This window comes from Theobroma cacao, chromosome 6 (genome assembly GCF_053813885.1).
Source record: "Theobroma cacao isolate CCN51 chromosome 6, ASM5381388v1, whole genome shotgun sequence".
NCBI classification, from domain to species: Eukaryota; Viridiplantae; Streptophyta; class Magnoliopsida; order Malvales; family Malvaceae; genus Theobroma; species Theobroma cacao.
This window is the reverse complement of record NC_142644.1, coordinates 28,492,210-28,513,416: the sequence shown is the minus strand read 5'-3', so window position 1 is coordinate 28,513,416 and position 21,207 is coordinate 28,492,210. Positions and strand designations below refer to the sequence as shown.

Sequence of the window (21,207 nt, the reverse complement as noted above, 5' to 3'; positions counted from 1 at the left end):
ACTGTTATTTCTCTCACCCCATGCTATTAGGTGGTGCGTTTTGTATGTTTGTCTCTGTATGGAACTTAAACTAGTCAATTAGTAGACGCCAACTGGTACTGAAAATTCTCTTTGTATGAATCTGATATGCTCCCTCTAGTATGTCCTTTTGGCGTAATATGGTACATAGATTGGTTTGCCCCGTCATTTGACCTCTTTTTGTCTTGAATCTCGGATATCTTTTGAGCATTAAAGCTTCTGGGGGCTCTGCCTATCCAACAACGACTTTCTTTCTTCAGACTACCATTACCATTAGGCAAGTTAAAAACATGTCAGTGATGTTGAGAGTGGGATTTGAACCCACGCCCTTTCGGACCAGAACCTTAATCTGGCGCCTTAGACCAACTCGGCCATCTCAACTTTGATGTCCTGAAACAGGGCTTCCCATCTGTGGGTAACGACGATAGTTAAATGCATGCACTCTCTGGCCGTTCCCTTTCACACCCTTTTCCAGGTAAAGTGGACCCAAGTTGACATGTTCGACACTGAATTCCCGTACATTTACATAAAGCCTGGTGTACAGCGAGAGATTGACGGCTCACATGAAGAAATATATAAACATACAGATTGCAGAGCCATGTCTCCTTTTGAATTACTGCTCCCATCCTTTTCTTCTACAATTTGATTCCTTCGTCTCACTTGTAGTTGAAAAAATAATCTAACATTCAAATAACAGAATGTCTGTGCACTAATATTTTCCTCTTCCTCTCATTGCCTAAAACCAAAAAGAAAATTATGCAATCATAAAGGTTTTCAGTTCATTAAGTCTGGACATATTCAATACTGTAATACTACCACCTATGAGAGTACCGGCTATATCCCATAGCAGAAAACCAGGAAAAAGAACCAATGGGAATTGCTTTTCTTTATTTCCATTCCCTTCGTTCTTTTTTTTTTTTTCCTTCTTAAAGCCATATGATAAAATTATAGTACTATTTATTTATTTGAAAGATGATTGGTTGGTCAGTTAGGTGTGCGCAGGCAGAGAGAGACAGAGAGGCATAAATAGCATGAAATTTGCTGCCAAAATTGCAAGAAAAAAGTGAAAAAATGAGCAATATATAGAGAGGGAGGGATGGTTTGGGCTCAAAGATCTATGCTGCTTGTCTTGGCATCAAATTAGAGACGTTGGAGAATCGTACACTGTTCCCCCTCCGCCCCTCCCTGCCCACGTTGGGGCCTAGTCAGATTCTTCTTTATTTAAACCCTAATTAACATATCCTCAGAAAATATGAAAAGAGAAATAAAAAGGTGAAGAGCTTATCTCTCTCTGCAGATCACTATAGCCCCGTTGATGTATAGCAAGTAGCAAACCAACGGTTCAGATGGTATTCCATAGCTAATGCGTTACTTTTGTAGGATCATCATCCACTAAAACTCTTTTTTGACTGAAACTGAAAGGGCAATGCCCCCACCTCTCCTTTTTCTCTCCTTTCAAGGCAATAAAAAAATTATAACAATAATTACAAATAAATGCAAAATGGGGAAGCCATTCTCACTTTATGACCAAAAACAAAATTAAATTCCAGCTTCTTACATGCAATTTGCTGTTATTACCCTGGTTGGGGTAAACAAAATCCGGGACATGTATTAAAGAAAGTTGAGTTGTAATAATATTTATTGTTTATGAGCAATGGGACCAACGGTAACATTGGGTTTGGCAGGTTGCTTAAGGGGTAATTTGGGGATAACAGAAAAAGTTAACGGAACTTTTTTGTATATAAATCAAAAGCAGGGAAAAACACAAAGGAAAGAGAGAGAAAAAACTGACTCTACAGTGTGAGTAAAGGGCAGTGAAGGCTGAGGGGAAGAAAGCTTCTATAGTGGGCGGCAAAGTGCCTAATTTTTCATTGCTTTCTCACTTCGTTTCTAGTCTCTATACAGCCCTTTTTTTCTCAGTCTCTCTTTTGCTTCTCTCTCTCTTCTTTTGTTTCTATAGCATTAATTGATTCTTTTATGTACCTCGCGCTCTCAGTTTCTTCTCCTTTTCTTTTCCTTGTTGATTCATGACACACTAAGGCTAAAAGGTTTTGAGTGAATATTCACCTGTTTTTTTCTCTGCTTTGAGCTTTACCTATCGATTCTTTGATTCATTTGGTGAATACCCAGTTGAGTTTAGAGGGTAAAAAGCAGGTGTTTAAGCTATGGCAGCTCCGAAACCTGAAGAAATAAGCCACCCACCAATGGACCAACTTCAAGGCCTAGAGTACTGCATTGACTCAAATCCTTCTTGGGGTGTGTCCATTTTTAAATCTTTTTCAGCTGCATCTTTTTGGTTTGTTCTGCGTTTGTAACGCTTTCTTTTGCTTGTGGAAGCAGGGGAGGCTATAGCTTTGGGGTTTCAACATTACATTTTGGCCTTAGGAACTGCTGTGATGATCCCTTCTTTTCTTGTTCCTTTGATGGGAGGAACTGATGTATGTCACTTTGACTTGTAATGATAACAGTCTTCATTGATTCTCTTCTCTTTACTTTTCTTTTCATCAGGAGCTTGGGATATTCACTAGCCAACTTATTTGATTCATCCATGAACCCAACAAAAAAAAAATGAAAATTTTCAACTTTTATTGTTTGTTATTTAACGTGAATTTTTCTTTTTGATGGTTTAGGATGATAAAGTAAGAGTGGTGCAGACACTGCTATTTGTTGAAGGGATCAATACACTTCTACAGACACTGTTTGGGACTCGACTACCTACCGTGATTGGGGGGTCTTATGCCTTCATGGTTCCCATTATATCAATAATTCACGATACTTCCTTGACGAGTATCGAGGACAACCACGTGGTGAGTACAATTCTGTGGCCGGGTTACCCTATCTTCCTACTTTGTAACAGTAGCTTTTTTCTCATTAAGTTCAATCTTGTTGTGGAAAATGAGAGTCCTCGAGGACTAATGTCAATATTTGTGTGACCCACTTGCTCAGTTGGATTTTATTTTTATTAACTAAACATATCTCGTATTGATTTTGTAATGCTAGCATTCACTCAAGTCTTCAAATGAGTCACATCAGAGTCATTGTGATCCTGCCTTTGCCTATACTGTTTGGCGTTATTGATAAATCTAATAAGCACAAGAAATTATCAGCATGGTGCACCATGCTTCTCTTATGTCTCCTAAACCAAACAAAACTTTAATTGGAGACATATTTTGTACTAGGTCCCTTGTACAAGCTTCAGGACACTTTATTAGTTGGGCTGGGTGGCACCTAGTATTTCAGACTAAAGAATAAGAGGTGGTAACTCAATATTAGTTGGTCTTATGTGTATGCAGAGATTTCTAAACACTATGAGGGCTGTCCAAGGTGCACTAATAGTAGCATCAAGCATACAAATTATTTTGGGATACAGTCAGATGTGGGCCATTTGCTCCAGGTGCAACTTTGATCTTAAATAAATTTTCAGTGTCAAAATTCAGGAAACACAATTTGAGAACTATTTACTTAATATACCTTTCTCCTTTTCAGGTTCTTCAGCCCCCTTGGAATGGTTCCAGTTATTGCACTAGTGGGCTTTGGCTTGTTTGACAGAGGCTTCCCTGTGGTATAACATAGAACCTATGATGCTAATTTGATTTCTTAAGTGAGAATTTCCTCTTGTCTTATTCACTCCTGTAGTTTTATGAACTCTGTATCAGGTTGGTCGCTGCGTGGAAATTGGCATCCCAATGCTTATTCTATTTATAGCGTTCTCCCAGGTACAGCTATTTATTATAGGAATATAACGTACAGACTAACATTTTTGCACTAAAAGCAGTTATGTCAAATGGAAAGGCAAAAGGTGGTTGCTAGAACAAGTGGCTTGCATATTGTATCTAATCGGTTTTAAAGACGAAAGACTACACTTGCAAAGTGTCTTCATCTGTTTCAAAGTGCATTTGGATTTCCATAGTCAGATTCTAAGTTGCAAGTCACATTCATGTAATACAAAACATATGCCAATAGTTGATTCTTTTGTTTATTCTGTTCTGTCAAAAACAGTACCTGAAGAATTTCCTGACAAAACAACTGCCAATACTGGAGCGGTTTGGTCTCCTCATATCGATCACAGTAATATGGGCATATGCACATCTCTTGACAGCAAGCGGTGCATACAAACATCGTCCACAATTAACCCAATTAAATTGCAGAACTGACAAGGCCAACCTCATTTCTTCTGCTCCATGGTTAGTACTAAAGCTGTTTCCTACCAGTTGAATTATGCATGCTGAGACAACATAAGACAATTTAAAATTATGAGAGAGAGAAAGAGAGAGTATAGAAAATTGAATCCAATTGAATTCTTAGTGTATTACCTATCTGACTGAAATTGTTTCGATCAGGATAAAGATACCTTATCCTCTACAGTGGGGTGCTCCTACTTTTGATGCTGGTCATGCTTTTGGAATGATGGCTGCGGTTTTAGTCTCATTGATTGAGGTACTGGTCCTGAAAACTAGAAGATAAATTAAATAGATGTATTTAATTAGTAACTCAAAGCTAATAATATTTCCTTTGGCAGTCAACCGGAGCTTACAAGGCTGCCTCACGTCTAGCCAGTGCCACACCACCTCCAGCTCATGTTCTTAGCCGTGGCATTGGTTGGCAAGGCATTGGGATCCTTCTGGACGGATTATTTGGAACACTGACCGGTTCAACAGTCTCTGTGTAAGCATCTTTGCTTTTGCTCTGAAAAATTCTCTTTTTGCAAATATACTAATTCCAGGAAAAACAACAGAGAAAATGTGGGGCTCCTTGGAAGCACTCGTGTTGGAAGCCGCAGAGTCATTCAAATCTCAGCTGGCTTTATGATATTCTTCTCGATACTAGGTGAGTCACAACTTACTAAATAGGCGATTTTCTAGAATCTCTGTCTGTCATGGTTTCTGGCATTGACTTAAGAGTTGATTTCTTTCATCTTTGCAGGAAAATTTGGAGCTTTATTTGCATCGATACCTTTCACCATATTTGCTGCCGTGTATTGTGTTTTGTTTGGTCTTGTTGGTGAGTATCTCAAAATCATTCTTGTACAAGTCAAACTCCTTTTGCGGGATCTAGTTTTAGCTATGTTGCTTTGCTTCTAAGTTCTAACTATTGTTCTATTTATTTGCTTTCAGCTTCGGTGGGGCTGTCCTTCTTGCAATTTACAAACATGAACTCCATGAGGAACCTCTTTATCACTGGTGTTGCCCTGTTCTTAGGTTTGTCTGTTCCTGAGTACTTTAGAGAATACACCGCCAAGGCTCTTCATGGTCCTGCTCATACCAGGGGTGAATGGGTGAGTTAAATGTCCCTGTGGCACTTCTTATTTACCTCCTCTGCTGATAAACCTAGCCTTGACTTCTTCTTCTTTGGCATGCAGTTCAATGATTTCCTTAACACCATCTTCTTTTCATCCCCAACTGTTGCATTAATTATCGCTGTATTCCTAGACAATACACTCGACTATAAAGACAGTGCCAGAGATAGAGGAATGCCATGGTGGGTTAAATTCCGTACATTTAAAGGAGATAACCGGAATGAGGAGTTTTACACACTCCCTTTCAACCTCAATCGTTTCTTCCCACCATCATAAATCGTCATCATCAAAGAGATGCAAGGAAAGAGCACTGCTTCCAGAAAGACATATGCGATGATGATCACAGCCTTTAGTGAAGGATGAAACGGGGTTTCATGTGTTCTACATTTCTGAGACAGGATCTCCCATCATCGGTCCTATGTATATTTTGACTTTGGGTTATTCTGGTTTAATCCAATTAGTTTTTAAATTAAGCAAATTTTTTGGGGTGTAATTTCAAACAGAGCTTGCTGCTTTTGAACAGTTTTTGCAAAAGTGAATTTGCAAGAACTCGGCAAATTTAGATGTAGCGATGCACTTTGAGGAATGACAGTATCTCTAAATCAACCAGAATCCGTGTCTCAGAAGCCAAGATGTGTTTATAGGTTTCTTTATAACAACGTGTTCCTAATGGAAAAAAAATCTATAAACATTGAAGGAAATTGTGAGAAATGATCATCATAGTTTATTAGCAATCTAATAGAATTACAGCGATGAAATATTATTGAATCATATACATATATAAAAGGGAAAGAACAACCCACCCTTTTGACCTTTAGTGGAGGAGGAGATTCAGGATGAAGAAGACAAAAAAGAATAATAAGTATAAACACTTGAGTATATCAGCACAAAATGGCATGACTCATGCAAAGTCAAACGCAGCCAACCTACTGAGATCTGCACATGCATTCTGGGCACCTTGGCTGTCGATAAATACTTCGACCAGAACCCCTCACCCGCACCCTTTGACCTTCCTCGATCATCTTTCTTACTCTGTCTTCAAAAATATTCCATCCTATTGTGCTATTCTCCGACAAAATTGCGGCTAACCTCTTCTTGTTAGGCCGCAAGGTTGGAGCATGTCCATCACCATAGTATGTTCGGAAACCAGATACCAGGGATGATAGTTGGCTTCCAGAGTCTGTCATGGCAAAAACATCTGAAGTTGCGCACGCAATAAAGTCTAACGCCGCTAGCTGCTTCCAAGGCGAAAAATTTTTTTTCCGAAAGTTGTTTTAAGACATGGTAGAATTGTAAGAGAAAAAATGTTACAATTATTGAAAAATTGTTTAATCCTAACATACCTGGGAAGAGAAATTTCTGAAGGGAGCAAGTTCATTGGTCGTGAGCAATGTTTCCTTGGTGACCAAATTAGGGTACAAACTGGTAAAGGGGTGCATCCTGGAACTTCCCCCATATATATGAGAACCTGCTAGATAAATATAAGTTTCACGCTTAAAACCAAGAGCAGCAAGAACAAGTGCTGCTTCTTCAGGTGTCAATGGGCATCTCCCAAACTTCCTCAACTCCACTGGGTAAACAGGCCTACAAGCATCAATGATAGAAAGAACAGATCGGCTATGTCGAATATGTGCATGAAAACAATATCAGGTAAAATCACAATACCAGAAGACAGGTAGGCCCATACTTCGAGTTCTTTAAGCGTTCGATGAGCAGAGGAAAATGGACCTCTCTGTAGGCTTGAAGCTCCTTTTGCTCATATTCTCCACCTCCAAAATCACATAGGGAGTATGCCACCATATCCTCTTCAAATCTCAAGTGTAAGGCAAGATATTTGGATGGGCCTCTTGCAGCATTATGCGTTTTGGAGGAAATACTGGGCATGAAATCTCCAAGGAGTTGTTTATCCAGCTGACGCTTCGCAGCATAGTATTTCCTTATCCTTCTGATTAACAGTGAACCGACTTCTTGAATTTTTGGCACAAACTTTAATGCATGGAAGTTACATTTACACCTCAGTCTCTGCAATGAAGCAAAGTATATCACCTAAATATAACTTCAAGAATAAAATTATTAAGTTAAGGGCTTCAGAAGCTAACATGTATGTGCTCCATTGTAATATTGCCCGCTCATCTGTGGAGAATGGTATATACAACGATGATTTAGTGGCTCCTATAAATTCACTACCCTAATTGCTTGTTTTCTCCTGGTTGAGTCCTAAAGAATAGTTCATGTTGAGGTAAGAAACATATAAATTTTTCTGGAAATGTTTGTAAATTGAGGGGTTAACAATTCTTATTGAGTCTTGCTCTTGGTTTCTTTACTACCTTGTCATTTGAAACATAGATGGGAATGGGAGGTGCTACACCCTTTCTGCCAGGAATGCACAGTCAAGAAATAAGCCTGCGGAGAAGGGGAGGGTGGTATCTAGGAAGATTCTGAAGGTTCCATGATTGGGTAATACCCCTTGAGATAGAAGTCCTATCGCACAACTATCTATCCTGCAATAATTAAACGTGCAAGGGATATGATCACGGACCTGGAGGTCAGGAGGCAATGGATCGAAGCCAAGTCGATTGCCAAATCCAAGGAAGTGAACAACTCTGTTCTGCACAAGGAGGGGAAGTACACTTCTTATGTAATCATTGGGCTTTGCTTCCTTCTCAATATCTGCATCAGTAATCTGTTTTGAGGCAACAAAATAGAAAAGCAAGGTTAGAGGTTTAAGATTTTCCTGGAGACTGAAGGCAGGCTTTCAATGCAAATATAGAACTTAGAAGACAACGTACTAGGCTACCAATGACTTCAATATCTAAGGACTTCAAATGGGGAGGAAGTTCCTTTACAATATCTATGTCATCCTGCAAGATGCGCATGAAATAGTCCTCTTGATAGATGTCACCAAACTGGCTGCACTTCCATTGAATATCACTATTAAGTATGCTGTTGATTATCTATTGCATAAACATGTGGAAATAAAAACAATGGAAAAAATTTGAAGGCATCAACTTGAGAATAAATATTTGCCAATTTCATCAAAGGAGAACAAAAAAACAGTCTGAAACAGGAATGCCAAGCAAAGTGTGCTGAACAATAAAAATTAACAGAAACTAGAAGATAACTTTGACCGTGTGAGACTAGATTTCAGACCTGGGATCCTTCCATACATTGCTGTAAAGAAATATAGGAAGAACCAGAGTTGCATTAAGTAAAGATGCCACGGCAACTGCATTGCAAATCTGAAGACAATAACAACAATGTTACAATGCAAATAACAGCAATAATGAATGCAAGAGTGCAGGAAGATCAAATAGAGATTGTAAACATGTCGATAGGTGCTTGTCTTGCGAAATGAAAGAGTGACCAGAATGCTTTTGTCGTATAAAGAATTGTTTATAGAATTATCAGAGCAATCTGGTCTGAAAAGCTATGTGCAATTTGCTGGGGATGCCACTTATTGACAGATAACTCTACCTTTCAAGAACTCACAGGTGAATTTATTCATTGAATACAACTTTGAACTTCCCTAATGAACAATGAAAAGAAGGAGATCAAAAGGCAAATCGGACACTTACAGCTACTCGTTGTTGATTCAGACCACCATTTGCACTGACCAATATATAGCCGTTGCTTTTTTCTGGCTTCCCTGTCTCAACAACGAAAGTCAAAGGACTTAATCATAATAACTTGTAGACATTTGCATTGTTGGCCGAACACTAGATATTGCTGTACAAATCAAATAGATGAAGTCCAAAGCAAGGTATTTACCTGGGCTTGTTGGAGTTTTTCTATCTGCACAAGGTTTCCATTTGGATGCTTGGGGATATGGTTCCTCCCAAAAATTCACACTATCTTGCTTAAACACCTTCTGAACACTCGAGGAAGAGATCAAATTTTAGGGAAAGTTAAACTCTTCTAGATTCTGTTTAATTGATGGTTTTGCTATTTGTTTTCTTTGGGGAAAAACACAAGGCAAATAGCAAAAGCAAGAGCCAGTGCTATATAAAATTTAATATGCTTAATGTACAAGTTAAGAAGCATACCTCTGCAAGAGCAGTAGAAGCCAAATTTAGAAGCCTGCCATACATCTGCACCGTTGGTCTTTCTTCATGAATATAGGCAACACTATCCTCCTTAGAATACATGCAAGTGAAGGGCATACCAACTAGTTGGTGTCAATTCAGCATTCATCCCGCAATTTTGAAACAATTTAATAATTGATAACAATTTTTTGTGCATTTTAACTTTCAGTGTTTCAAAATGCAGACAAGCCACCTACTACAGAAAATACAATAGAACAAAACAATACATATGAAAGTTGGAAGCCTTTCTAGCTGGGCCCGTAGAGAATTCTGCCATCTGAAATGGAAGTGGATTACTGTCCATCCCAGATCCTAGACAGTACGATCACATAGGTTCATTGAGACCATAACATTGTTGCTTGAGGACCTAATTCTAAACCTGGTGATGCTCACAAGAACTAATCAATGGAAAACACTTGTTTCTCTGAATTCAAATTAATTGTAGATAACAATCATACCTCACGGCTGGTGGAGTTTGTACTACTCTGAAGGTTTATTGAACCAAAAATTGACACCATCAGAGAATCAAGCAAGAACAGGAAAGCAATCAACACGACCGTAAAAGCGATTGACTTCACATTCCTGCGAAACCATGTATGCCTTTTCCCAACATAAACACCCTTGCAAGGGGTAAACTTTCCGGAATCAGCTTTCAAACCATGTAGCAATGCTGCTTTGGAATTCCAGTAATTTTCTCCCCCTAATATTCTCCTCCCAATAGAAGGATCACTGGCCCCCGAAGAATCTGAACTTCTAATATGATAATCTTTCGTCCTGAAAACCGAGTTAGTATTCTTCGACATGGGACGTGGACTTCTTGGTGATCCTTGCTTCCCCATTGTATCACCACAACGTAACTTCCTCTCAATCAAGCTTCATGGTCTTGTTTTGAGGAGAACCTGAAAACCTGAATTTCCTTGCGTTGGAAATTAATTTTCTGACGACAAGAACAAGAAACTCTTACGAGGCTGCACCTGCCTCTACTACTATTTCTTTTCCTATCTTTCTCTAACAAAGACCCGCCAACAAATATGGCCATATGTCAGCTTAGTTTCAGGTGGTGGTGAAAGAAGAACTAACTAAAAATGAGAGAACAAAAAAAAAAAAAAAAGACTGTATAGTTGATAAAATAAGAACGTCAAAGAAGATGGAAGAATTCAAAGAAACGTTAAGAAGTGGGTGATAGTGATTTATAAACGTTGTAAGAGTGAAAGACAAGGCAGATTGGTCGACGAAACTCAACTCAACTCATCAACTGCACTTTTAAAGCATTAGCCTTGTAATACAAGAATCATATCCGTAACAGCTACTTCCCACCAAACATAAAACAAGACAACTCTCTGGTGTGTTTTTTTTTTTCTTTTTTTGCTTTCCTTGTTATCATACGTTGAAGATGGAAATGTTAGAATGCAAGAGAGCCAACTAAAACCAGAAAAAAATTGAAGAAAACAGAAAGAGATAGAAGAAAGAAGAAAGCTGAAGAAATAGCCACGTGGGGTCTCTTTATTAAGTTGTTCTTTGAGTTTGGCAGGCCTCGTTAACTAACTGAAAACCGATAGGATTCTACCAGTAGGCAGTAGCAGTGAGATTCCGTTGACTTGGGCTTATTTTTAGTGTTCTTGTTTTTATCAAAAGCATTGTGCATATTCTATTCTTCATAATTAAAGGAAGCACAAAGAACATGGGAATTTCTTTTTTTTATTTGTAAGCAATATAATAGTAACTTAAATTTGCTTAAGCATGAAACAACAAACACCCATTTGGTTTTTTTGCTACTACATAATTTTAATTAAAACTAATTGAGGATTGCTAAGCAAACAAGGTATATAGAATTTTCTTTCAACACTAGAGAGGAATTTGGAATATATTTTCATATCCCCTTTTTTTGAGTTAAATGCAAAATATTTTATTTATCCACGAATGCAGGAAGAGAACCTGCTAGAAAAGAATTGTACTATACAGCAACTATACAGAAAAATGAAACAATTACAAATAAGCGTCAGAAATTCTACAATTAGTACAGAGGGTAGCATTCCTATCTTTGATCCCCCGGGGTAAGCTATGTAATCTGAACCTGGCTGAGTCGAAAATGGATCTGGAAAACATCGTTAGCAGCAGATGCCTTCCCATACTTTTATTGCTTCTATCAATCCAGACATGGTTGATTTAGGCATTCTAGGCAAGCTTAAGAACAATCACCAAGAGAAATTTGCCTTTCAACTCCTTGGCCCAGTTGAATTCCTCAGACCAGTCACCAGCAGGCCTGTCAACATGAGAGCACCCTCAAAATTTTGTCTGAAATCTGCTTGGTATATGGGCAAGGCAAGTAAAGAAAAGATGATCTCTGTCCTCATTAGCATGGCCACTAGAAAAGCACGAACAGCTATCAATGGGGACTCCATGTAGAAGGCCTCTGCAATGGTGGACGTCTATCCAGTATATCCATCCATGCAATGAGGGCATGTTTGTGATGTTATCCTGAAACCATAGAAGCCTGTCCCAGTCCACCTGAGGCTGCTGATGGCAAATAGCAGTATAAGTTTCTGAAATCTGAAGTAGAGTACTTTCCAGACTTGGAAGTTAACCATTTAACCACCAGTAAATTGGTTCCATCATTAAGGACTTTGCCACTTGAGCTTAATAAGCCTCTTCCATGCCAAACTGCCTAGAAGATTAATGAGCCTACCAGAAATCAGTACTTTCAAACTTTGTAGTCACATTAACTCTCACCGCGGAAACTTTGCGGCTAACAGGTTTTAATTTGTTTCCTTGGGATAGTTGGGGCAAGAGGATTTGATCTTGAAACTACTTTGTGATGTGTTGACTGTCAAGTTTTACTTCCACCACTAGCAGATCTGAACGTTCAATTTATTGGAAGCCTTTTTTACATTTTGCCAGGAACCCCACTGCTTAATGATTCTCTTTTGGAGATTCCGAGTTGCCAGTCCATTGCAAAGAAGTTTGCAAAGAACAAATCCATGTATAGCTTGAAGTTTAGAAAACTAAACCAGTGTAGAGCAATAAACAGAGCTGCAGGGAGAACACTCATTTCAAAGGGGAAACAAAATGGCCCAAGTATAACAGAAAAAAAATTAAGAACGAAGCAATTTTGCAGAATGACAAATGGCAAAGGTGCTACATAAAACATTGAGTGAAAAGAAAACATATTGTTGTTTAAATGTTTGAATTTCATCACAACTAATTGGTGTCAACTCAGCATCCAACCCATGATTTTCAATCAATAATTATAACAAATATGCACGTCACTTAAATAGATCCCTAATTACTATGTGGAATAATGTTTAGAGCGAGATAGAGTGAGGACTTAAGATCGTACAGGCTAAAAGTTGTGGTGATTCTGGTGAGCTTACATCAATCCAATTTAGAATGACTGGATTGATTAAATCACATTTGAGACATGATATCAGCATATCACTTAATTTAATTTTAGCAATTTGTAAAAACTGTGATTGAGAAGTCATAAAGTAAATACCTTGTGTGAAGACTATCTATTGTATTCACATACTGCCACATCAGTAATTGTAAAGGCTTGATAGTCATCACCAAACATACAGTTCCTCTCACCAATTTTTCCTTCTCCTAACAGAGGGGAAAAGAAGACATGGTTAGGTATAAAATTTACATAGTGATAAAAGGAAATAGTAGAAATTTTGAAAAGAAAAAAGAAATATTAAAAAAAAAAGCTTCTTTGGTTTCCCAAAATAGGGAAATTTCAGGTAATTGTATTTTATTAACTTTTAGACAGATCTTCCTAATAAATTTAATAACTTGATTTTTAAAACTGCTTTTTCTATAATTCATGCTCCAGAGTATTTAGGAACTAATGTTCCCTCAATTTCCTGAAAAGAAAACAAAAGTTAATGGACCCAAAATTATGTACCCTCTGGGCCTTAAACTGCAGGAAAGTTCTCAAGCTTATAAAAGAGCTATTTGATGGAAGTCGTATAAGCTGGTATGCAAATGTAACCAATAAGCTTGTACCATATAGCTTCAACAAAAGAAAAAAAGAATGTGTAAATTGTAAAGAATTAAAGTAAACATATTCATTACCATTATAAGCCAGCTCAACATCCTTTAGAAACTTACTTTTGATTTTCTTGAGTATGGCCACAACATCCTTCATGTTTTTCCTTTCTTTAGGCAACTCAGCTGTACACTCCAGAGCTAATCCCATGATAGATGATAAAACGTTCACTTTATCTATGAAATGTTCCTCCTCTCTTAACAAATTGGCATCCAAAACATCATCAATTGTTCCATTAGAAAGTGACCTTTTTACCCAATCCATCAGACTCATTTCACCGGAGAAAATTTCATCTGTAGGTTTCTTTCTTGTGAAAGTTTCCATCAATAAAATACCATAACTATAGACATCACCTTTTGGAGAAACAATTCCGCTCGATCCATATTCTGTATGTAGAACATAATCAAATGTTTTAGTTATTGCAACATCATTAATCTTCAATAGAAAACTAAAATGCTGAAGCAACCGCACATACAAAAACATAAATATGAATAAGATGCAAAAAAATACCTGGTGCCATATACCCAATAGTGGCAAGTGTCTTAGTTTGTCTCATGGAATCTTCTTCTCCCATGAGTTTGGCAAGGCCAAAATCTCCAACATGTGCAACCATGTCTTTATCTAGCAGGATATTACTTGGCTTTAAGTCACAATGGATCACAGGTACTGAGCAGCCAAAATGGAGGTATTCTAGTGCTGACGCAACATCAATCATTATGTCAATTCTTTGTAGGAGATTGAGAAAATAGTTAGAGAAATATAACCATTTCTCAAGGCTCCCATTAGGCATGAACTCAAAAATTAAGGCTTTGAAGTCTACATTAGAGCAACTACTAATGACCTTGACAAGATTGCGATGAAAAATATTGCGCATTGCTTCACATTCAACATCAAAACTCTTGAATCTGCCCTCTAAGTGCATATTGAACACTTTTATTGCAACATTCATCCCATCTGAAAGTGTTCCTCTATACACAGACCCAAAGCCCCCTGAACCAAGCAAGTTGCATTCATCAAATTCATTAGTTGCTTGTAAAAGTTCACTATAGGAAATTCTTCTCCATTTTTTCAGAGGCAATAAATCATCATTAACTGGCAAATTTATATTCCTTCTTCGGCATCTTTTATGGAGAATAAAGACGGCTGCTATCAGTGTTATTGAAGTAACTACTGGTAGAACATATTTGAAAACATGCCAAGGAGTCATCTTTGATTGTCTACTTTTGCAAGGCGGAACTTGTAGTACAGGTGAACCGCAGAGTCCATAGTTCTTCATAAATGATTTAGCTGAGAAGTTTCTAAAGGGTCCTCCTATGGGGATTTCTCCTTCTAGTCTATTGAAAGACACATTAAAATGATTAAGAAAGGAAAGTTTCTCCAAAGATTTGGGAATGACTCCATAGAGATCGTTGTTGGATAAATCCAAGGATTTCAAACTTATCAAATCACCAAATGATTCAGGAATATAACCATCAAATCTATTATTAGATAAGTCTAGAGAAATCAGATCCTGGAGTTCTCCAATTGAACTCCAGATTTCACCCGATAACAGATTCCTTGACAAATTCAAATGTGTCAATACCTTCAGTTTCTGAATGCCCGATGGAAGGGAACCATTCAGATAATTTGAGGACAAGTCTACCAGTAAGATATTATTAAGGCTCCACAAGGTTAAGGGTATTATGGAATTCAATTTGTTGGAGTCTAAGTGAAGATACCTCAAAGAAGTCAAATTCGCCAAACAAGTTGGTATAGGACCATGAAGCATGTTGCCACCTAATGATAGGGTATGTAATCTCCCTAAACCGCAGACACTTGGTGGGATAGACCCTTGTAATTGATTACCATCAAGATACAACCCCTGCACATTTCGTAGCCTTCCTATTGGTGCTCGAATAGATCCACTCAATTCATTATGGGAGAGGTCTAAAGTTGTAATATTGCTTAAGTTACCAATTTCCCTGGGAATGTTACCTGTAATTTTGACACCTGAGGCATAGAAAAACTGAAGAGATGTAGACAGATTTGAGATAGAACCTGGAAGAATGCCATTCAATGGATTGGATGATAGGTTCAAATATCTCAGATTCCTGCAATTTGACAAAGAAGACAGAAAGCTCCACTCATGTGTTGAAGTTTCAGTGATCAAATTATTAGATGCGAGGCTCAGCCGCTCTAGGAATCTTAAATTGCCAAGTGTATTCGGGATAAGACCAGAGAATGAGTTTTCTTGTAGTGATAAGGTTGTGAGCTTAGAAGCATTGGAGATAAAATTTGGAATATTGCCGCTGAGATTATTTCCCCATAGTCTAAGCAGCTCAAGATTTGTAATTGAGATCATAGAAGGTATTTCACCTGTCAAATGAAGAAATACATTATTGTACAAGTTTTAGGATACCTTATTGCATTATATATGATTCAGGTTCAACTAAAATGAATGTTATGAGTAACTTTACTAGGAAAAGAAGCAAGAAATATTAACCATCCAAATTTTCAAAAAAAAGACAGCAATTATCAAGATCAAGCCTCTTATATACATAGTTAAACTTTCACACTTATCTGTTCTATGATTAAAACCTTCGTAATGCTATGCCTATTACTATTCTTTAATTTTTATCCTTTCATCATCTAAAGTTAATTCATTTCAAGACAGAAACATGAACATTGCACTTTCAAGTTACAAAAGCATAATATGGGTAATTTTGCCAGTGAAAAAATTGTTGTCCTATCCTATTATCAGTTAACACTTTATTATCTTATTTTACACTATGTAACAAAAAAAGGATATTACAACAAATATCATAGTAATTATATCATCTTGCTCAAACTTTGTGCCAGGAACTATTGAATATTGTACTAACAAGAACCAAATCCTAATCAGAGTTTACTTCAAAATTACTTTGACCTATGCACGTAAAGATACTAATATGAATCAAATCTGAATGTATTATCATGATTCTCTTATTATTGATTTTATGATTATTTCTTTTATATTAATTCTTACAACAAATGTTGGAAAATGTTGCCAAATGTTCATAAGTAGATTACCGGATAGACTATTGTTGTGCAGAGAAATTTCTTTTAAAGAAGATATGTTGAAGATGGAAGGTGGGATGGAACCAGTTAGACGCATATGCTGTGCAGCAAATATCTCCAATGAATAGAGATTTCCAATTTCCCATGGGATTTCCCCTGCAAGCATAACAAAAACCCAAAGGAGAAAAATCTCAGTATTATAAAGCTAGCAACTTCGTTAACATTTTTACAGAAGGAAATTATTTGCCAAATCAACTAGGTAAAAGTATATCTAAAGCGATTAAATTTATCAGATTGCTTGTTTATGTATTATTCCCAAAAGGGGATACAATGTTTATGCAAATATCAGGGACAAGGTTCCAACAATAGTTTTAAATGCATAAGACTAAATATCAAAGTAAAAACTCTTACCTGTTAGATCATTTTCACGCAGAGACAGTCGTTTGAGGCTAGTCAAATTTCCAATACCTCTTGGAATGGTTCCATTGAATTGATTAGTTGACAGTGATAAATCCTGAAGATTGCTACATCCACCTATACTTGATGGAATATGACCAGAAAATCTATTCAAAGACAAATGAAGCCCCTCAAGTTTGGAAAGATGATTACACACGTTATCTGGTAAACCACCGGATAGACTATTGTTGAAGAGAAGAAGTTTTGTCAATGAAGAAATGTTAAATATGGAAGATGGAATCCCACCAGTAAGCCCCCTGTTATTTTCTGCAGCAAATATCTCCAAATTAAAAAGATTACCTATTTCCCATGGGATTTCACCTGCAAATACAAGTAAAAGTTCAATTTTTTTCCCACACTTGGATAATATATCGAACAACTCCTACGCATTGCCAAAAAGAAGAATGATACACTTGGAGTTAAAAGAAAAAAGAAGAAAAAAAGCATACCTCGTAATCTATTTCCACCCAGGTGTATTTCTTTCAGCCTAGTTAAATTACCAATACTTCTTGGAATGAATCCATTGAATCTATTATTAGACAACGACAAATTTTGAAGATTGGTACAGTCACCTAAACTTGAAGGAACACTTCCAGAAAACCCATTGAAAGCCAAATGAAGAACCTCAAGCTTGGGAAAGTAAGTACAAAGGTCATCTGGGAAATCACCAGATAGTCCATTAGAAGTTAAGTCCATGATTTGCAAAGAAGACAAGTTGTAAATCGTCGAAGGTAGATAGCCGTTAAGCTTGTTGCCGCTCAAGTCGAGAGAGAGGAGAGAAGAAAGGTCCCCAAGGTGCGGAGAAATGGTTCCTGTAAGATTCATGCTGCAAAGATTTAAGGAGGTGACTCGTTCAGGATTAGAACTGCATGAAACACCAACCCAGTTGCAAACAGAGGTAGAGCTGGTCCAATTGTTTGCTAATACGGTGTCGGGATTAAGGCTGTCTTTGAATTCGAGCAATGCGTATTGATCTGTGGTGAGGTTTGCTGCAGTTATAACAGCTAAGATGCCCATGAAACATTGTATCAACAAAACACAAAAAAAAATTGAAGAAAGAATCATCCATGACTGTGGGGATGCCCATGAAAGTTCCATACAAATGAAAGGGTGGGGATGGTTTGCTCAAGTAGTCGATTTTGTAGTACTAAAACGGGAAAAAAATAAACACACAAAAGTGCAAGAAATTTACAGGAAAGAGATGAAATGAAAGAAAAGAAATCTAATAGTTACGTGATCTGTCATTACAAGAAAACTGCTCCCATTAGCTTTAGAAATCTAATATGAATGGATTTAAACAAAATTGGCTTTGAGTGTTTGATCAGAGCCATGTGGCTTTGACTTTGAATCTTTTGGGGCTAGTCCTGCATATAGATGATCCGTCCATGTTGAACCAAAGACTTAAAACAAACCAGCTTCGGGTGGAACTGAAACACTGCTTCGTTGGCCTTGATCTTGGGCCTTTTGGTGAATCCAACATGAAAGCATGAAATTCACCAGCTTAAGAAAGGGCTTCTTTCTTCTTGGGCTTATATTTGATTATCTTTTCGCTTTGGGCTAGACTCTGTTTTTTTAAGCAAAATGGGGCGAATTAGAAGTTCCATTTCCTGCAGTGTCGATGGCACAATGAACCTATTTTGCTTTGGCTTAAGCTCCTGTTTCCTTCGATCTTTAAGCACCACGGGTAGGTGACAGTGTGAGATCGGACATAATCCAACAATTCATCGTCAAACAGTGGTGAAAAAGCAGAGGGAAAAGTGAGATTCATGGCAGCTTTACCTTGAGAAATCTAACTCAACTTTTTGCCAGTTTTATTGAGCTCCAAAAACCTTCAATACCCAGTCTCATATAGTACTAATTTTTAAAAGAGCATGTCCTGTTCTGAAGTCTGAACGGCTCTTCTTACCTAAATTTGATTCGCTTGGCTTGAGAAAACAAATAGATTGAAGCTATCTATCCCATAACTTGAGGTACTCTGGTTTGTCTTCATCTACCATGTTGAGGTTTCCTAAAAACAATAAAGTTGAATAACATGTCGCCTGTGTACTTTCTACGTTGCATGAACAATGTACTTGTCTAACTAAAGTGGCCAAAAATCCAAACACGCAACCCATAGGGACACGTGTCTCCATCATGATGGTGATTTTAATAAGCTCCTGTACGAGAATAACCGTGGAGGACTCACTGCATCGGCAACTACAGTCTGCACTTACCAGAGTTTTCAGAAACAGGGCAGGTCTTGACTCTGTGTCTCTGACCAAAAAGGCCCTGACCAACCGCACCGACGCAACCATCTTGGTCAAACAAAAAACAGTGGAAAATTTCTTTTCAGTTTCCTGGCCCAAGATTATTAATTAAAAAAAAAAGGCAGAAAAACATAGAAACAAAGTCACCGAAAGGTAAAAATGGACCCTATATTTAGTCTTTAAAAAATGGATCAGAGAAGCTTTCCGCACTCCTTTTCCCCTAGTGTGGGCGAAACAGAAACAAAGAAAACAATTAATGGATATATTCATGGCAGTAACAATAATGCTAACCCGAAGGTTTTTTTCTTTTGTACAAATTCAACGTGAAAAATTAATGTGTGGACTTTCTTGACTCTTGGAAATGATATGTACAAAGAAAATACCAACATCCACACGTCAGTTGTGAAAAATTATTATCTAAATTTGCACCTGCGCCCCCCTCAAAGCAGGTCGAAACTGTTACAAATGTAGAAGCAAATTCCTGTCACTCAAAAATGTTTCTCATGCGTGCTTGAAGAAGGAAGCATGCTATCATCATGGTAATGGTTCATCAGCATCAGCATCAGCATCATCATTTCCTCCCTCTTTTTTTCTCTCTTTCTTTCTAGGCTAAACAAACAGCCCTGTGATAAAAAAAAAAAAAAGGCGGGGTGATTAAATTTATTGCTTAGTGGTGATAATAAAGAGACCAGATGTGACTAGTGAATATTAATTTGGCATGACTGATGGGGAGCTCACTGCCTCACTCCCATCTCATGGTCAACTTTTGTTTCATTGGAGACTCAGGAAGAACCAGATTCTTGAAAAGAATCTCGATTAACGGAAGGTTTTTGATCTGTTGCAACAGGGTCTCTTTTCTCATGCCAAACTAGCGTGAGTATATAGGGTAGGATTGTTATTTTATATATATATATTTCATGCAAAAATGGCTATCCAAGCTTAGGTCGGTTGAATTGAATGGGAGCTGATAGCTGAACCATTCTTCTTAATTGGACGCAAGTTGGCGCCCGCTCTCTGTTGGACCACAAACCCTGGGCTTGACCGGAAACCTTCGCTCTACGATCAGATGCGAAATAACAATTCTGGTCATAATCTCACACCGGAATCAGTTCCTCAATCCCCCCCAAACAGAATTCAATGAGAAGACTTTTGAAAACCATTGTTTTGATGTTGTCATCTTCTTCGTCTTACCATTATAGACATGAAAAAAAATCTGTAATTTATTTATTTATTTATTTTTCAATTGTTAATTATTAGTAATAATATTGACTCTCTTCGTATTTTTGAAGGGATTTATTTACCAACAAAGTTTAAGGTTTACACTAGGTTTAGTAATTTTGTATACGATACAAAGTTAAGGTATGTGATGTTTCATGTTTTAATTATATCCATACACTTAAATCATGAAAATTTCATTATTTTAAAACGTATCAATTTTTTTCAATTAGTTTAAAATTTGTTTAAGATATGTTTATTTAATTATGTTATCGTGTATTAATGTAATTTGTTTAATTAATCATGTACGCATGTCAAAGTTAACACATTTAAGACTTTCTTTTGTTAGGCTTGATGATAATGATTGTAGATTTTAATTATACTTGATGGATATTATTATTTTTTTTAAGTTTGATAAGTGTTTATTCAAAAAAATTTAATAAGTTTTTATTTTTTTATTACGTTTAATTAAGTTTGTGTAGTTTTATTTTTAATAAAAAAAAATTATAACTAATTATTGACTAATTGTCATTAATTAAAATGACACTTGTTATTTAATATTCACAATATACTTATATAATGTTGATGTGGATAGTAAAAATTGTCATGTGTTCATATTATCATATCAAATTAACATATCATGTCATCATTAATTATAATATGTTAGTATGTTACATCATTATCAACTATGATATATTAGTATATCATACTAACATCATATGATATTTTGATTATATTGTGTTCGTATTTAACGTATAACACATGAATACAAATTGTCGAATCTAATTTATACCAAATGAGATACTTACATTT

At 36.9% G+C, this 21,207-nt stretch overlaps 3 protein-coding genes and 1 non-coding gene across 7 annotated transcripts; 1 reads left to right on the top strand and 3 right to left on the bottom strand.

The window, feature by feature from the left end:
* Nucleotides 1–318: 318 nt before the first annotated feature.
* On the bottom strand, nt 319–399 carry TRNAL-AAG (transfer RNA leucine (anticodon AAG)). Its single transcript has one exon. It is a non-coding gene; the product is annotated as a tRNA-Leu (tRNA).
* A 1,405-nt stretch (nt 400–1,804) lies between these two features.
* Nucleotides 1,805–5,920, top strand: LOC18596665 (Xanthine/uracil permease family protein). The gene is made up of 13 exons (XM_007025285.3): nt 1,805–2,274; nt 2,359–2,456; nt 2,649–2,825; nt 3,312–3,412; nt 3,505–3,580; nt 3,675–3,734; nt 4,018–4,202; nt 4,359–4,455; nt 4,538–4,683; nt 4,754–4,845; nt 4,942–5,019; nt 5,133–5,293; nt 5,378–5,920. Exons 1-13 carry the CDS (start codon nt 2,184–2,186, stop codon nt 5,588–5,590), a joined length of 1,575 nt encoding a protein of 524 aa, XP_007025347.1. The 5' UTR covers nt 1,805–2,183; the 3' UTR covers nt 5,591–5,920.
* Nucleotides 5,921–6,015: 95 nt separating this feature from the next.
* LOC18596664 (O-fucosyltransferase family protein) lies at nt 6,016–10,456 on the bottom strand. 3 transcript variants are annotated; one of them, XM_018122921.2, is made up of 10 exons: nt 9,855–10,456; nt 9,358–9,447; nt 9,083–9,179; nt 8,890–8,960; nt 8,465–8,553; nt 8,104–8,224; nt 7,854–7,997; nt 7,002–7,336; nt 6,658–6,898; nt 6,016–6,549 (listed from the first exon to the last, which is right to left on the bottom strand). In XM_018122921.2, exons 1-10 carry the CDS (start codon nt 10,233–10,235, stop codon nt 6,241–6,243), a joined length of 1,878 nt encoding a protein of 625 aa, XP_017978410.2. In that variant the 5' UTR covers nt 10,236–10,456; the 3' UTR covers nt 6,016–6,240. The 3 variants fall into 3 exon arrangements, with proteins under 3 accessions (XP_017978410.2, XP_017978409.2, XP_017978411.2); XM_018122920.2 differs by having other exon boundaries at nt 9,083–9,182; nt 9,855–10,454; XM_018122922.2 differs by having other exon boundaries at nt 9,083–9,182; nt 9,358–9,479; nt 9,855–9,990.
* Nucleotides 10,457–11,276: 820 nt separating this feature from the next.
* LOC18596663 (uncharacterized) lies at nt 11,277–18,653 on the bottom strand. Of its 2 annotated transcripts, none has more exons than XM_018122916.2 (7): nt 17,383–18,653; nt 16,889–17,254; nt 16,490–16,633; nt 13,952–15,796; nt 13,504–13,827; nt 12,890–12,996; nt 11,277–12,426 (listed from the first exon to the last, which is right to left on the bottom strand). In XM_018122916.2, exons 1-6 carry the CDS (start codon nt 18,029–18,031, stop codon nt 12,902–12,904), a joined length of 3,423 nt encoding a protein of 1,140 aa, XP_017978405.2. In that variant the 5' UTR covers nt 18,032–18,653; the 3' UTR covers nt 11,277–12,426; nt 12,890–12,901. The 2 variants fall into 2 exon arrangements, with proteins under 2 accessions (XP_017978405.2, XP_017978404.2); XM_018122915.2 differs by having other exon boundaries at nt 13,468–13,827; nt 17,383–17,969.
* Nucleotides 18,654–21,207: the final 2,554 nt, after the last annotated feature.